Here is an 18,548-nt window from a genome sequence, read left to right as displayed (position 1 = left end):
TTAAACCTTACACTATCATCATCATTGGTTGAAACATTCATTGATCGAATCCTAAATTGTCAATGTTGTGGTGAAGTCTTTGTTGGCCGATTCCTAAATTGTTAGTGTTGTGGCCAAGTCTTAATAACTTGTTACTTTTTAGAACAATTTTTATAATTAATCAATTAAATATTATTATTAATAATAAAATTACTCATAGATGGAAAAATGAAGAGAGAAATATTTAAAGAAAATGGTAAGTTGTGAGGGTAAAGAGAGAGAAAATAAATAAGAAAATATTTTAATTTTGTTTGAATAAAAAATAATTAAAGTAATGTCAATTTAAAAAAATAAAAAATATGTGGATATTACATGTGGCAAAAATTTCAACGCGGTTTAACATTTCTGTTATTTTAAATATATTTGACACTTTTTGACAAGTTCATACATATAAATGGAATTTTGATACTTAATAAGTAAATTTGACACCTTCTTACAACTTGGTGTGTAAAATTGGCATTATTCCCATTCAAAAATTAACAACATAAATAGAAATTCATTGACTCATTTATTTTTAGACTTCTAAAAAAATAAAAATGTAAAAATAACTTAGAAATGCGTAGAGATTAGACACAAATGTATATTTGAACAAATTTTGTTATAGTAATTTTGTTATGATTATGATTAATAGAAATGTATATTTTGTTATGAGAACATACAAGAACGTGGATCAAATACATCACAAGTTTTTTTAAACAAGAATATACAAGAACGTGGCATTAAAAATACAAGAACATGGTCATGTTCTTTTAAAAAAACATAAATTGTTTTAAAAAAAATTAAGTTATTTTAACTTTAAAATGACAAGAACATGGTGTTGATAGGCACAAAATATGGCGTTTATAGGTGCTAAACATAGACTTCATAAAGGCTGAACATGAAATTGTTTTGAAAAAAAAACTAAGTTATTTTAACTTAAAAATGACAAGACATGATCACATGACGTTGATAGTCGCTGAACATAGTCTTCATATGCGCTGAACATGAAATTGTTTTGAAAAAAATAAAGTTATTTTAACTTAAAATTGACAAAAATATGGCGTTTATAAACGCTGAACATGAATTCTTTAAAAAAAATTATTTTAACTGAAAAATGACAAGAACATGATGTTGATAGACCATGAACACGACGTTTATAGGCACTGAACATAGCCTTCATATACGCTGAATATGAAAATCTTTTGAAAAATAACTATGTTTTTTTAACTTAAAAGTTAAAAAAACATGGCCTTGTAAAAATATGGTCATGTTCTTCTAAAAAAGAACATAAAAATGTTTTGAAAAAAACTAAGTTATTTTAACTTAAAATTGATAAGAACATGATGTTGATAGGCACTGAACATAACGTTCATAGGCGATGAACATAACATTTATAGGCGCTTAAAACATGAATTCTTTTGAAAAAAATAGTTTTCTTTTTAAAAACTAAGTTTCAATCCTTAAAAAATAAAGTTTCACAATTTTTTAACGGATAAATTTTCTTAATTATCATGTTATTATTAATGTAGAATTACTATGCTTTCATGTCTTTACAATGTTCACAAAAAAATATCATAATCATGTGTGTTTTGAATGGATAGTAGGCATTCACGTCTGTTTGTGCATTCAATGTTGACCCTATCTGCGAAAGTTGATATGACAGGAGAAACGCCAATGAAGTGTCATTCATGCTTAAACTTTCATTTAAAGGTTGTGGAGCTGATGTTGGGATTGAAGCTGTAAACAGAAAAAATTATAAAACTTTTATTAAACATAACATAAATCCCATGGAAAATAATTAAGATACAAAATAATACAGTCAAACATTTTTTCAGAATCTCGATGCCGATTTCCTTACAATTTTCTCAATGAAAAATTGTTTTCGTTTAGTTTGTGGTCAACCATGAGCTCTTACTATCACAGAAGAGTGTATCACGTATTCTGTTGATGAAAATAATTTTGTGACTTTGTCATTCCTTCCATGATTAAGTTCTAAAGACATAAATTGTTCCTTCAAGTCTTTTATGTTATTCAACAAAACAGAACAATTGTCTTCAGATTTTGCTCCAAAATGTGAACCTCTTGCATCAATGAAGTTCGACTATTGTAACGTTTTCTTTCTTCCATTGTAATATCAGAATCATAAATGTAGGTGACAGATTGATATTCACGCTTAATATATTTATGTCACCGATCCATGATATAACACATTGAGACCTTATTCACCTTCATATTTCTCAACACAACAATGCTATGCTTACATAAAATACCTTTGAACTCAAACATTCGACATTAACATTTAACATTGCATTCTAGTTTGTTATAGTGCACCTTGTAAGAAATATCTCTTGAATGTTTTTCATTTACCCCCAAAATATTCTCCACAACTTTGAATATAAAAGTTGTCATTACCTCTTTCAACACGGAGATATTGCAGAACATCAACCCTCTAACTTTTTGTTGGAACAACTTAAATATGTCTTGAGTGTAGAAGCTTTAGAATTGTCTTTCAACAACATAATTACTGAAAATTGGTATGAGAGAATTAAACGATTAAAAATCTAGTTTCTTTTCTTTTCTCAATATTCTTCAACAAAGTCTTATCATATTGCTCCACGAATTATTTGAGAGATGTTTTGGAGTGCACAAAGTCATCAAAAAAGCGTTCATATTTTCACGATGTTGAGATGTGGATATCCCTTCCAAAACTGGCATTTCACATAAATATGTATCCATTTAGATCTTTATAAAAATAAAGACTTCAACTAGTCATTATCTTCCAACAGAAAATTTTATATCATTCTCATTCAATCGTCTCCACATTATTGAATAATAATTGAGTTATATATAATGTTTTTTAGCCTTTTTTATTAGTTTGTATTCAGCATGGCTTCCTAATTTTTTAGGAAACTTCTTCATGATATGCCACAAATAAAAACGATGATGAGCTTTAGGAAATGCCTGCTCAATTGCAATGACCATGGATCGACATTAATATGCGATTATGACATTTAAAGATTGACCAAAAATACATGTCAACCAAGTAGTGAACAACCAAGTGAAAGACTTTGAATCTTTACTTAACAATAAGCCACATCCAAGTAAAATAGATTGATCATGATGATTGACTTCGACAAATGGAGCAAATGGAATGTCATAATGATTAGTCAAATAGGTTGTAACAAAAATGATAACATCTAAGAAATACTCATAGACAATCATGCACTTCCATATACTTAAAACACGTTTCTAATTTGAAATTTCTCATCCAAATCAAGCAAGTATAAAAAGTTAGAGTTCATGCTCTACATTATTAAGAAATAATAAATAAGTGCTTCAACATCCCCATTTCCTAACCTCAACCTTCGAGCTTGTGTAATTAAATTTCTACATGTTCTCTTATCAAAAGACAAGTTATGATACCTTCCATCTTTCACTACAAACGATTGAAAACTTCGCCGTTTAACTTCAATCTCCTTTTTGCATGTGTGTCCATTACTTTGTAGGATCTAATATGGCGTGTCTTCACATGGCTTAATGTATGTTATCACAAATTCTCCTTCATTCTAATAACAACATTAATTTTAGTTTTGTAGTTTATCTTAGTTATAAGTCTAGATTGTAAAACACTCTTGGACCTCGATGGTTTCATACCACTTTCGGCACAAGCAATGGTGAAGTATTTATGCTTACTATTTTCACCATTATTGGTCCCTATTTTGTAAATGATGAATCCAGTTAATTGGGCATATTATGAATAAAATTCACGCATTTCCTCTTGGGAAGAAAATATCATTTAAATATTGGAAATTTTACTATGAAAAGTTCATTCTAAATTAGTCCTTGATTAAATAACTTCTAACTTATAATGCTACAAAAGAACATTGCCGTGTAAAGACATGACCATGTTCTTTTAAAAAATAATATAAACTTGTGTAGAAAAAAAAGTTTTTTAAACTGAAAAGTTAAAAAAAACTTGGCCTTGATGATCGTGTTTATTTTTTTTAAATGAACATGAAATTGTTTAGAAAAAAAGAGAAGTTTTTTAAACTAAAAAGTTAAAAGAAAATGACGTTGTGAAAAAACTAAGTTTTCTTTACTGAAAAAGGCATTAAACATGGAGTTCATATGCGCTGAACATAGAGTTCATAGGCGTTGAACATGAAATTGGTTTGGAAAAAACTAAGATTTTAACTAAAAAGACGTTGAATATGGAGTTCATAGGCACTGAACATAAAGTTCAAATGCGCTGGAAATTGAGTTGTAAGGAACTGAACATGAAATTAGTTTGAAAAAAAAATCAAGTCTTTTTTAAACTGAAAAGTTAAAAGAACATGTCCTTGTAAAAACATGGTCATGTTCTTCAAATACATATTAATATAATTATTAACAACATCACTTTACATTGTGTATTTTTCATGTTAACTTCACTTTATAAACATGAAATTGTTTAGAAAAAAATATAATTTTTTAAAATAAAAAAATACAAGAACGTGGCCATGTTCTTGTTTTTATAAGCCATGTTCTTCAGCTAAAACATGACCTTGTTTTGTACTTTTCGGGTTCAACGGACGATTTGTTCAATGCTTCATCTTCTCCGACGTTATCTCTATTGCATTCTTGAACATTAAAGTCGAATAAGTTAGACATTATCTATGCATAATAAAAAGTTTTTTTTGTATAACTAAAGCTTGAAATCTATAATTACGATGAAAAAAACTTTGTATTGTTTGAGTTCATGGAATGAATAGATATAAAGTTTTGAGTTTGGAGACGATTTTTACCGGAGAGAGTTGAGACAGAGGGAGATTAAATAACAGAAACATGTAAATGAATTTAAAGATTTTTTTTCTTTATTTTTTTCTTTTCTCCCTCTTACACACGTGTTAGGGCACGTTGAATTCATGGTCTTGATTTTGTTAGTGTGTCTTTGCCCGTATCATTTCTTTTAATAGATATTAACAATGACTTTCGAAATGAACTCTGATTTTGATATAAATTAATGATGAGATTTTTTTATTAAGAAATAACTGTGGTGGTGGATAAAAAATAAAAAGTGAGGGATTTATAAAAATTAAAAAAATATTTATTATTTAAAATTTAAATTTAATAAAAAAAATATTATTTTATTTAATAAATTAAGTAATTTGATAATTGAAAAATAATATAATAAAATGGTTAATGAATATTTAAAAAACTCTAATTTAAAAGAGTTCCTGTAACTAATTTATCTTAGTTTTTTTCTCACTTCTTTATAAATTTTATTTTTTATTATTTTTTATTATTATATTCAACACATTCATCAATTTATTAATTAATGCATTCTTACTTTATTTTTATTAATTTTAAATACAAAAGATATTTTTAGTAATTAAACTAATTAAAAGCTCAAATAAGGGATCATTTGATATTTTAGATCTTTTCAATAAACACTCACAATTTAGAGTTTTTTATAGTTAAATTTATTTAACGATTTGAAACACGGTTAACTTATTATTTATATAAAATTTATAAATAAATAAATAAAATATTCATGACACCAATTTAATTATCAAATTTTAACCACTTGAGATTTTGATTAGAAAATTTATAATTTTTTAAAATTTGGTAGTCAAATTCCTTCATTTGTTAAATTTGGTAATTAAATTAGTGATAATGACATTTATTTATTTATAATTTTCACGTATATAATAAATTAACGATGTTTGCAACTGTTACTCGTTTTGTATCATTTTAATAATAAAAAAAAAACAAATTGTGAGGTTGAAAGAAATATGTTCAGAATTTCAATTGACCCAATAAAAACCCAAATTTAACACTTCATCCATTTTTTTTTAAATTCCAAAAGAATCCCAAAAAACTAAGATCAAATAAGCTCTTAAGTAGGTGTGGATAATACGGTATACCATAATTTTTTTTATCTATACACTATACCAAAAGTTTCGGTATAGGAAAAATCATACAAATATCGTACCAAAAGTTTCAGTATAGAAAAATTATAACGATACTATGCCGAAATTTCAATATGATACAAGTAACATATCGACCATACCGAATATTAACGATATACTGAAATTTTGGTATGATATTAGTATTATACCATTCGTATTGAAAATAAACATATTTAAAGTTCATTAAATCTATTTTGAAATAAAAATCAAACACGGTAGAGAAAACAAATTAATTTTATATTTTTGTAAAATAAAATACCTAAGAATTTTATATATAGGCAGTATAAAATAAACAATAGAATAAAAATATAGAATAATAAACAATGTTAAAAAGTTATATAATTTATACATCAAATCAAATTAGGTACAAACTTGTACATAATAGAACCAGTTACAAACCAGAATAAAAAAATATTTTATTATTTATCTTTATATTTTTATTATATTTTTTTATCTTGAAAGTCATATTTTCTAAAAATTTCATCCATTTCTTCTTTTATCTAGTAATTCTTCATTTTCTCTTTTCATCCATCTTAAATCTGAAACTTTTTTCTCTATATTTTTCATTTTCTTAAACTATCTTTTCTTTAAACTCATTTCTACTAGCATAAATTTTGAAAGATTCAGAAAACTCGTTTCTACAAGTATAAATTTGGAGAGATTCGTAAAAGATTCAGGATTTGAGAGATTTATAGAAGAATTAAGAAACTCATTTCTATAAGCATAAATTTGGAGAGATTCGAAGAAGATTCAGGAAACTCATTTTACAAGCATAAATTTAGGAAGATTCAGAGAAGATTAAAAAAATCAAGTATTTATATCGGCTGATGCCTAAGAAGTTGAGGACGAACCCATTGTTTGAAGACGAGACTAAGAATATAAGATTTGAGTAGGTATGTCTTTTAACATACACAATATAATTTTTTTTCTTGAGATGTTCTTTTTCTATCTTTTGATTAATTGACTGTTTTTTAAGTATCTACTAGCTTAGAAAAACTATATGATAAAATACAAAATATATCATTTTAGTCTTACAGTTGTTCTTTGACCTTCAAGAGATAATCAGATCAATACTCGTCACAGGTTCATGTGTAAATACTATTGTTTCAAACTTTTTCACCCTAATACTTATTTGAGTGATTTTCTCTTTTTCTTAGCTTAGTACTTGAATTGTACCAATTAGAGTAATAAGATTGTTTATAACCTGTACTATCTTAATACAAAGTAATAAGATTACTTATAACATGTATACAATAATTGATTTTAATCCTGTGCTCTTTTATGAAAAATAAAGATAAATTAAAAAGAGATAAACAAAACTAAAAGAAGTAAATTAAAGTTACATTAGTTAGGAATGATTTTGATCAATCTATTCTAATTATGAAATTGATCAATCCATCATGATTAAGATATTCTTTAAACAATAATAAGTAATAACATTGATTGAGAATAAAAAACACTTGTAGTAAGTAATTATGAAAAATTACTAATGATAGCATCTGATAAGAACCAAATATAAACTTTCACTTTTGATTCATATTACTTTATTAATCTTGAGTATGTCTTAATCAACATTTGTTAAATACTTTATTATTAATTCTTCATATTGCTTTTTAGTCTTGAGTTTTGTTTGAGATGTGACTGATGTATGTTTATATTAATACATCTTCTACTAATAATATTAAATTTTAATTATCACTATAAATAGATGAATGATACTGATGATGAATATTACATTGGTGAAGTGGATAATTATGACGATCATAATGCAATTTGTATGGTTTTTGAAACGATATAAAATGAACTCGAATTTTCTTTTTTGCAAAGCATAGTTATGCTACTTGCTTATGAGCGATGCTTATCGACTTTCTAATCTATTCCTCCATCTATCAATCATGTATAACTCAGAACAAAAACTATAAATAGGATGACAAAACACAAGTTTTTATTGAAGCATTGAAAGTTATTGTAAAATTATGAATGAAGACGGATAATGCATTTCGGTCAGTATGCCTAAATGTTTTGTATGAAAGATGTTGATTGCGTTTCCTAGTACTGACTTACATCCTACACCACATATTGACTAAATAATTAAGGTTTGAAAAAGAATATATATACTGCAGTTGTTGATCGAATGTGCACTTTATCAGGATTTGGATAGAATGAGATACACAAAATCATTACTTGTTATGATGACGATGCTGATTTGGAGGCACGTGTTAAGGTAAACAATGTTATATTTATTTATTTTTTTCATATATTAGTCTCATATTTTATAATTTTATTTTGAATAGGTTGATCCTAATGCACATAAATTGAGAGACAAATCTCTTTCATTTTATAAGGATTGGTGTATTGTATATGGAAAAGATCGAGCAACTAGAGAATTTACTGAAGGACCTGTAGAAGCAATGACAGTAATGGAGAATGAAGTGGGAACTAATGATATAGAGTATGAAAATGTTGAAAAAGAGCCTATATCGGGGTCATTTAATGCAAGAACTAGTGATGTAGAAAAAGAAAGACCGAATAAGAGAAATAAATCCAAACCTCTAATGACATGCATGAAGGAAATGAATGCCACAATGCGAGAATTCTTTACAAAGGCAACAAACAATCACAATGCGAGAATTCTTTACAAAGGCAACAAACAATTTGGCTGCATTAGTTGCTAAAACTAGTTACCAACATGATTTATCAATGAAAAGAGTGATTTATCAATGAAAAGAGTGCAAGTATGTGAAATGATTTCTTTTCTTCCTCTTGATCCAGTTGATAACATAAATCCAACTATTGCAATTACAAATGCACAATTTATTGATATATTTACATCTTTAAATGATGATGCTGAAAGATAATTGTTTATCGAAAAACTTTCTCGTATGGTTAAGAAAAGGTAGACATATACACTACTGCTATTGATAGTAAGGTAGATAACATGTTATTTTTGTCATTGTAAAAATATGTACAATTGTAAGTGTTTTAAGACCATTAGGTCATAAATATTTTAGATTCGATACATTACACTTTTTATAATTATACTTTGTTGAATCTATAAAATTATGTTATCAAGGAAGTTAACTTAATTGGTTGTCAATTATTGTACTACATACATTTTTAAATAAGGTAAAAATAATTATTATTACTAAAGTTATAATTTAATATAGAGGTAAGAAACTTATTCTTAAATGAGATCTAAATAAAATTTAAGATTTCCCTATAAATAAATAAATAAAAGAACTATAGGTGAAAAGTAAAATTTCAATATTTAACATGAACAAAAAAACTATTTTTGTTAACATTATTTTATAACATAACACAAAATGTGTTCACAAATTATAAGTAATAATAAAAAAAAACACATGATTGGAGAGAAATAATAAAAAAATAAGTAAATATTAATTTAACAATTAAATTAAATTTATATAAATATAAAGGACAAAAATATCTTTTACATTTTATATAACATTTTTATACTCCAATTTTTCAATTAAATACAAAATTATACAATTTATAACTATCTTATACTTTCAACTAAATCCAAATAACATATATAACTTATACCTCTTAATTAATACTCCCTTACCACTTATAACCCTTAAATCAATCCATATATAATTGATACCATATAACAAACGCTATAATATTACAATATAATTATATTTTTATTTAATAAATAAATATATTAAAGTTTGAGAGTGAAAATATATACATTAATATTTGAACTTCAAATTTTTTAAAAAAATAATTAAATTTACGAATAGTTGATTTTGTTAAAAAGTTAATAATGGTTTTACCAACTTAATTCTTAAATTGAAAAATTAAATATAAATTATTTATATTTTAATAGTAATTATTTATTTACTTATCTTATATTTTTACCTGTACCGGTAATTTCGATTTACCGAAAAATTTGATATTATTGATATACCAAAAATAAGTATAATTTTCTAATTTGTACTCCTAATTCAATAAACATGTATAATACTAAACAAGTTAAATGAGATATGATTATTTTTCAGAAATTTATTTTAAATTGTCTAATCATAATTTTTTTACTTTAGTTTAAAATGCAAATTTAATATGAAAATTTTAATAGGTCATCTATTGTTGTGGTCTATTGTGGTTGGTCTGCAATAAAGTAGGGATTGAATTGTTTAGCTGTCTTGATAGTTGATGTGAAAATGCATCTGCCCACCCATTCTATAATTCTATTTCATTCCCATAAAATTTATTTTATTTATTTTTAATAATTAATTTGATTTAATATAATTTAATTATTATATTCCAATCATCGATTCTATTATATTCTCTCATTCATGCCTGCTTTATCCTGACCGCAAATATCTTGCACTTTTTTTTGGATATGGCGCGTGCCTTCACGCTCTCATTTTAGTAGGGTTTTTTTTTGGGTCATTGCACTATGAGCTTGGTTGAGAGTGGTTTGAGTTTTGTTTGGATTTAAAAAAAAAAAAAGCTTATTCTATTAAAAGTATAGAAAAATTGATTTTTGACCAATTTATTTATTATCTCTATATTTTTATTTAATAATTAATTTATATTAAAAAAAAGTAAGAGATAATTTTGGTATTTTAAAAGATAAATAAATTAATAATATGATGATTGAATTTTGAGATAAAAATTGAGTTTATTCGAATAACCCATTCATTAAACGAGTTATTTATCGTAGTCTAATAATTATTACTTTCAATAATGTAATTAAATTCAAATATAAATATAATTTTTTAATAATTTATCTTTAAAAATGTCAAATAACCCATTTTATTTTATCAAACAACATATTTTTTTAAAATAATTCAAAAAAAAAAAGAAGAAAAATTGTAACTGAGAAATCAAAGTACAAATGATGATAGAACACAAAAATGTCACAAATATGAAAAACAATAGTCATTGATATCATAATTGGCCATCCTTTTTGTAATTGGTAAGCCCCCACCATGAAATAATTTTCAAATAATGTTTTAGTAATGAGCCAAGAATTGCATCATAAGTTCATCCTGTTAGTTTCTTGTTTGGTATAATGTTTTTGTTAAGAGTAAAATAAATTAACATTATTTCATGGTATATGAAATTTGTAACTTTTAAATAACCCAACCTTTATTATCAAAGTACCAATCAATTCAAACCACACAATGCTAACCCAATTAATGCATTAAAGTATAATTTCTGTTTGATCGATTATAAAATGTTAATAAAAAAAAAATTCAAAAGTAAAAAAGATTTGAAAATAAGAAGGAAACTACACGAGCTCTATAGAATTTGGACTTGCATTTATTAGCATAAACAAGAAAATCCAAAAAATTCAACACAATTAATTACTCTATCAAGATTGAAAATTTGATAATTAATTATAACTAAAATATTTATTATATTTATTATAAGAGTTAAGTATTATAGATATTAAATTAAGTTTTTTTAGGTTGGTAAATGTTATATATATTTCATAGTGTTTATCAATAGAATTTAGTCTGTAAATGGATCAACATATAAGAAATTAAATAAATTTAAATTAAATCATATTTAAAAATTTTAAAAACTACTTTAGGTGGATTCAAGTGGTTCATCGATGACTTTTTCCTATTGACTAGTGGCGGATCTATATAGGGGCTCCAACTTACCCGGAAAAAAAAATGTGACAGTACCCCTAATTTCTAAACAAAATCAATTTAATTTATTAATTATCTAATAATTAAAAAATGACAAAACTTACCTTTATCCCTCGTTTAATTCAAAATTTTATCGTTATTTTTTTTAAGGCACACAATCTAAATATTTTTTCAAGCATACCCAACTCAGAATCCTGACCCGTCTCTACTAATGAATCATCTCTGATTTCATCTACATCATTGGTAGATTGATCTTTGTATTCAAGCTTAGATTTATTTTCTTGTTTTGTTATATTATTTTCTCAATTATTTGATTGGTATAAAATTCTTAAATATGAAGTTTAAATACATCATGATCTTTTTCAATCCACTCTTCTTACAAATTTTGTTCTATCTTTTTTCGATAAAATTTGGTTTATTCAATTAAGTTTTATTTATTTCTTTATTAGATCTTTCAATAAAATGAATCTATATTATTCCTTAAATTAGTGCATAATAACTTCATATTTATAAACCCAATAACATTTTAAATACATATTACAAAAATCGAGATATTCATATAATAATAAAAAATTATATTATAATAATATATATATATATATATATATATATATATATATATAATAATTGAATTAGATTGAGTATGGTGATTTGTGAATTTGGCTTGACCATCGTCATCATCTTCTTCTTCTTCAGTGTGCAGAGGTGGCCCATTCCCTTCCGTCCAAGCCGGCGCGTGGATATACAGAGCGCGTGCAATTATTGCGCTCCCCACACAAAAGGCTGAAGTCCTCCTGACCTTCCACACATGCACTGATACGTCTCTCCCTTTGAGTCTCAAGTTTTGCTGTTATCGTCCGCCAGCATTCTTGATCCGAGAATCTATAAACTTAACCAGTAAGCATTTCTTATCCTTATTATGAAGTTCCTTTTGATTATTTGTATGTTTTCCTTTTGCAAGTTTAAGTTTTTTCATAATTTACACAAATGGGTATTAAAGTGGAAGAAGAATTAAGTCTTGAGAGATTTGTTCTGAATAATTGATTTTGGTAATTTGTGAATTCCAGCGCTGATAATAACTCTGGATAACTAATGAAGCTTTTAGTGACTCCGGTAGCTGTGATTCAGTGATGGGTTGTGTTTGTTCGAGGGTCTGGATTGGTGATATTTGTGCACCTAGAAATGGGGAAATCAAAGAAAGTCCTAAAGAGAGAGAGATCTCTGTCTTCTCACCTGGTTCTTCAGATGGTTTAGACGGGGAAGGAAGGGATCAGTTGAATCAGCTGAGTTTAACTAGGGATTCAGAGGTGGGCATAGCTAGGCTTTCAAGAGTCTCAGCGCAATTTCTACCTCCAGAGGGATCACGCAGTGTTAAGGTTCCGTTTGGGAACTATGAGTTGCAATATTCATACTTATCTCAGAGAGGGTATTACCCAGATGCACTAGACAAAGCTAATCAAGATAGTTTCTGCATTCACACACCATTTGGAACCAATCTCAATGACCATTTCTTTGGGGTTTTTGATGGACATGGAGAATTTGGAGCTCAATGTTCTCAATTTGTTAAGAGGAAGGTATGTGAGAATCTACTCAGGAATAGCCAATTCAAATCAAACGCTGTTCAGGCTTGTCATGCTGCGTTTCTAGCAACAAATTCACAACTGCACGCTGATTCTTTAGATGACAGTATGAGTGGGACAACCGCGATTACTGTTTTAATCCGTGGTAGAACACTGTATGTTGCTAATACGGGTGATTCGAGGGCTGTTGTAGCTGAGAGGAGTGGGAATGATATCAAAGCTGTTGACCTGTCTATAGATCAAACTCCATTTCGAGTTGATGAACTCGAAAGGGTTAAGCTATGTGGAGCTAGGGTTCTTACCTTGGACCAGATTGAAGGGCTGAAAGACCCAGATGTACAGTGTTGGGGTACTGAAGAAGGAGAAGATGATGGCGATCCTCCTAGACTCTGGGTTGAAAACGGAATGTATCCTGGAACAGCTTTTACTAGAAGTATAGGCGATTCTATTGCCGAAACAGTTGGAGTTGTTGCAAATCCCGAGATCGCTGTTTTGGAGCTTACTCCAGATCATCCTTTCTTTGTGATTGCTAGTGATGGTGTGTTTGAGTTCCTTTCGAGCCAAGCTGTCGTTGATATGGTAAGGTACTTATTGTTTTTGAAATTAAATTTAGTCGAGACATATTCAGAAATTTATTTGTGTTGTTTCTGTATCTGGAATTGGATGCAGATGCAAAACAAAAACGAGAAGTTTTTCAAATGGATTGCTTTCGTGTTTACTTTATATATATTGATTTTGTGTTGTCCGGGTCCTAAAACATAAAGAACCCCGAGATGCATGCTGCTATTGTTTATGAAACTAAATTTAGTCGAGACAGATTCAGAAATTTATTTGTGTTTCTGTATCTGGAATTGGATGCAGATGCAAAACAAAAACAAGAAGTTTTTCAAATGGATTGCTTTCGTGTTTACTTTATATATATATTGATTTTGTGTTGTCCAGGTTCTAAAACATAAAGATCCCCGAGATGCTTGTGCTGCTATTGTTGCTGAGTCATACAGACTTTGGCTGCAATACGAGACTCGAACTGATGATATCACTGTGATAGTTGTACATATTAATGGATTAACCAATGTAAGCAAATTTCCTTTATTCAACAATTTTAGTTGAATTTGTGGTTTAAGCATCTATTCTTTCACAGGATGCTAGTTTTCAGTTAAAAACTGTAGACGGTATTGTTAGAGCTCCTACTCCTCAAGTTGTTGAGGTTACTGGATCGGAATCTCCTTCAACCACGAGCTGGATGTCCAAGAATCAACGTGTAAGAAACGATCTATCACGTGCGCGAATTCGAGCTATCGAAAGTTCTTTAGAGAATGGAGCGACTTGGGTTCCTCCATCTCCATCTCACAGAAAGACTTGGGAAGAAGAAGTAAGAAGCCATCTGGATTCTTTGTTCATATTCTATACTTATAAGATTGGTTATAAATTTTTTAAACGCATCTTGCGTTCTTTTTAATAAAACTTGACCTTTTAAAAAAAAAAGATTGATTATAAATTTATAAGTTCCACAACCATATATATGTTGGCAGGCACATATTGAACGGGCATTGCACGATCATTTTCTTTTCCGTAAGCTGACAGACTCTCAGTGTCATGTTCTACTGGATTGTATGCAAAGAGTTGAGGTTCAAGCTGGAGAAGTTGTAGTAAAACAGGTCAGTAATTGGTCATTCAGAATTTTTGTTTGCAACTGATTTGGACAAGTTTTACCCCCTTCACTGGTGTAAATTTTCTATATGATTAATCTTTTGGATTTATGACCAATTCAACTTGGACATGATATAGACATTTTTTGGCTCCCTTTGAAAACACTTTTTTTATTTCTGGATCTGAATCCAAATACAAGTTTAGAAACTAAACTTATAAGTTTAGCTTTCAAACGTTTTGTATCTGGATCCATAAACAGAAAACAAAAGTATTTCCAATTCTTTTTCATGTGAAGTGGTGAATCTTTTGGTTTCTAAAACATGAGAAATCCACAACTCACTCTGTGTTGCAGGGTGGTGAAGGTGACAGTTTTTATGTCGTTGGAAGTGGGGAATTTGAGGTCTTGGCAACTCAGGTTTGCGCCTTTCTCTATAAATATTTGTGGAGTGGACATGTCAACTATGAATTCCCTGAATAACTTAAGAACATCAATGACAGGAAGAAGCAGATGGAGTTGTCACTAGAGTTCTGCAAAAGTATACTGCAGAGAAAATGTCATCATTTGGGGAGCTAGCACTTATGTAAGACCTACTTTAATATCTGGGAATCTTCTTCTGGTTCGACTTATATTTGCAGAACAAACATGTCTGCATTTGCATTTGGTGTTTCCTTCTTAAGCATTCACTCACTATGCTCAGGTATAATAAACCGCTCCAGGCTTCAGTGCGAGCAGTGACAGATGGAACACTTTGGGCTTTAAAAAGAGAAGATTTTCGGGGAATCCTTGTGTCAGAGTTTGCAAATTTATCCTCATTGAAGTTACTTCGATCAGTAGATCTCCTCTCGAGATTAACAATTTTACAGCTAAGTCAAATAGCAGATTCCCTCTCTGAAATTTCATTCTCAAATGGACAGATCATTGTTGATAAGGTAAACATGGCTCTTTTGATGTATACTTTCAACTTTAAGTTTTAGTATTTTTACATAGATTTATCCAGAGTTCATATGCAGGAAGAGTTCCTTTCTGGATTGTTCATTATCCAGAAAGGTCAAGTACAGATTACCATCGACTCTGAAGTATTAAACAATCCGAACATCGGCAGTCTTCTTTCTGACCTGAGAAAAGAGGAGGATGGCATTCAAGGCAATAACGAACTTTCGGTGGAGAAGAACAGGGGAAGTTACTTCGGTGAATGGACACTTTTTGGTGAGCATGTCAGAATGCTGACTGTTGTTGCTGTGGGTGATGTTGTGTGTTCTGTTTTGACGAAAGAACAGTTCGATTCCACTATTGGTCCCCTAAATAAACTTTCCCAGGATGATCACAGGTAAATTCATTCATATATTTGGTTGAATATCAAATCCTTCAGATATTAATACCTTGAATCTCTTGTTTAGGTCAAGTCCATCGGAGACATTTTCAAAATCCATTGATTATTCTGCACTTGGAAAGATCAATCTCTCTGATATGGTATGTTTTTCTCTCTTTAGTCTGCTGTTTTTCGTAGAAAGATGTAATCTTCTGATTTAAAAAAAAAATGTTGACTCTGTTTAGGAATGGAGGAAATGTGTGTACACCACAGACTGCTGCGAGATAGGGGTCGTAGCTCTAAACGATACAGGTTGTTTCTTCGTGTTGATGTCTTTATCTTTCTCTCATATTTACTGTCTCAACCTTTTTCAGGTAAATTTCTCACTTTGAAAAGGTATTCGAAACAAAAAATAACAAGTCTTGGAAAAGAAGCTCAGGTTCTTAAAGAAAAGAACTTGATGAAAAACATAAGTTCTAATTCGGCCGGAGTTCCAGAAGTTCTTTGTACCTGCGCTGACGCGACACACGCCGGAATACTGTTGAATACAAACATTGTATGCCCAATCGCATCGATACTTTATAAGCCACTCGACGAATCTTCAGCACGATTTTGTGCTGCCTGTGTTGTCACCGCCTTAGAAGATCTACACAAGGTCCAAAATAGTGTGAATGTTAGATTTCCACCTTTTTATGAATTGGAAACTGATATATTACCTTTTCTCAGATTGATGTTCTCTACAGGGGTGTATCTCCTGATGTCTTGACAATTAATGTAACAGGATATCTGCAGGTTGGTTGAATTTAAACGATCATATGGCTTAAAATTTCTACCTGAGCTGTTTATTTATGTATTGTGCTGACAACATTATATCTTATATTTCTTACCGTAGCTAGTTGACTTCAGATTTGCCAAGAATTTATCGGGTGAAAGAACATTTACAAAGTGTGGGATGGTTGACACGTTGGCACCAGAGATAATCCAAGGGAAAGGACATGGTCTTCCCTCCGATTGGTATGATATAAATATATATAAAGAAAAAAGGGTGTGTATAGATTGCATGTTTTCTTCTATGCTTATTGCTTAACATGGTTACTTATAAAATGTGACAGGTGGGCTGTAGGAGTGCTGATCTATTTCATATTGGTAGGTGAAATGCCATTTGGATCGTGGAGGGAAAGTGAGCTTGAAACATTTGCTAAGATCGCGAAAGGACAATTAACCCTTCCCGACACTCTTAGCCACGAGGCTGTTGACATTATCACCAAGGTTTGTACCTCAGAAACAACCCTTTTCTTCTAGATAGCTCAAAGGTCTATCTTCGATTTCTACTCAGAACGCCCTGAATTAAGTGGAGGCAGTCATGTGAGCCTCCTCGAGGAAAAAAAAAAATTTGCAAAATTAAAGTCTGAAATTTTAATTTGCTGTTTTTTTTCTGGAGAAAAACTAATTTGGTCCCTCTTGAACTTGCATATAAAGTCTCTTTAGAGGCATTTTTAAAAGTACAGGAAGATTGATTAAATAGGTAAAAAGCACAGACACCATTTAACATATGTGAAGAAATGAATAATAATCTTTCAGCTATTGGAAGTTGAAGAAAGCTCGAGGCTTGGAAGCCAAGGCATCGAGTCCATCAAGGATCATCCATGGTTTGATGGTATGAACTGGAACGACGTTAGAAATGGAAGCATGAGAGTTCCTCAGGAAATCATGTCTCGTTTAATGAAACATCTTGAGAACCACATCGATGAATGTGGAGGAGGAACCGCTGTTTTTGCATCGCCAGGACATCTGGATGAAGCTCCAGAATGGCTGGAGGATTGGTAAGTAGTAAAAACTGTATTTTTTACTATAAATGATTGTAGAGTTTTCTCCATGAGGGATAATGAAAAAGTTAAAACCATTCTCTGAATTACTCAGGATTTAAACTATAGTCAAATTTTACTTAGGAGGGGAGATCATTCATGTAATAAAAATGTGTTTTTGTTTTGGGATTTTTTCATAAACATTCTTATTACTTCTTCTGGCATATGTAAAAAAAATTTAAACACATGTAAAATAAAATATTTTGTTTCAAATTATCTTGTTAGTTTTTTCTTTTTATGTAGAATTGAATTTTCTTTGTATACAATGTACTTAAATTAGGGTACGAATTGGGTTGATTTATACTTTTTTTTAGATATTTAACTTTATACAATCAATCATTTTTATAAATTCATTAATTAAACAAAAATAAATCCAAAAATATTAGCATAGTATTAATTTTAAATATATTTTGATTAAAAAAAAACTTGCAATAAGTAATAATAATAAATATTTATAATAAAATTTTCTATTAAATAAATGAGAGAATAAATAAATAAATAATATCTAAAAACAAAACAATTTTTTTTTAATAAAAATAATTGAATT

The 18,548-nt window shown here is 28.9% G+C and overlaps 1 protein-coding gene across 3 annotated transcripts; it reads left to right on the top strand.

Moving 5' to 3' along the window:
- Positions 1–12,273: 12,273 nt before the first annotated feature.
- LOC124916753 (protein phosphatase 2C and cyclic nucleotide-binding/kinase domain-containing protein-like) lies at positions 12,274–18,217 on the top strand. Of its 3 annotated transcripts, XM_047457514.1 has the most exons (16): positions 12,279–12,493; positions 12,664–13,755; positions 14,119–14,250; positions 14,318–14,548; positions 14,709–14,834; positions 15,179–15,241; positions 15,325–15,407; positions 15,525–15,756; positions 15,838–16,154; positions 16,225–16,297; positions 16,382–16,448; positions 16,511–16,791; positions 16,863–16,928; positions 17,029–17,150; positions 17,249–17,405; positions 17,718–18,217. In XM_047457514.1, the coding sequence occupies exons 2-16, from the start codon at positions 12,727–12,729 to the stop codon at positions 17,961–17,963; spliced, it is 3,225 nt and encodes a 1,074-aa protein (XP_047313470.1). In that variant the 5' UTR covers positions 12,279–12,493; positions 12,664–12,726; the 3' UTR covers positions 17,964–18,217. The 3 variants fall into 3 exon arrangements, 2 of the variants coding, with proteins under 2 accessions (XP_047313471.1, XP_047313470.1); XR_007096909.1 differs by lacking the exon at positions 17,718–18,217 and having other exon boundaries at positions 12,278–12,493; positions 17,043–17,150; positions 17,249–17,344; XM_047457515.1 differs by lacking the exons at positions 16,225–16,297; positions 16,382–16,448; positions 16,511–16,791; ... (2 more) ...; positions 17,249–17,405; positions 17,718–18,217 and having other exon boundaries at positions 12,274–12,493; positions 15,825–16,042.
- The last annotated feature ends 331 nt before the right edge of the window (positions 18,218–18,548 follow it).

This window comes from Impatiens glandulifera, chromosome 9 (assembly GCF_907164915.1).
Source record: "Impatiens glandulifera chromosome 9, dImpGla2.1, whole genome shotgun sequence".
Classification (NCBI taxonomy): Eukaryota; Viridiplantae; Streptophyta; class Magnoliopsida; order Ericales; family Balsaminaceae; genus Impatiens; species Impatiens glandulifera.
This window is presented reverse-complemented; position numbering and strand designations above follow the sequence as displayed.

Coding starts and splice junctions, on each gene's coding strand:
- LOC124916753 (XM_047457514.1), top strand. CDS start 12,727: ATGGGTTGTGTTTGTTCGAGGGTCTGGATTGGTGATATTTGTGCACCT. Junction 14,549..14,708: donor GAAAGACTTGGGAAGAAGAA/GTAAGAAGCCAT, acceptor ATATGTTGGCAG/GCACATATTGAACGGGCATT. Junction 16,929..17,028: donor ATGTAACAGGATATCTGCAG/GTTGGTTGAATT, acceptor TTCTTACCGTAG/CTAGTTGACTTCAGATTTGC.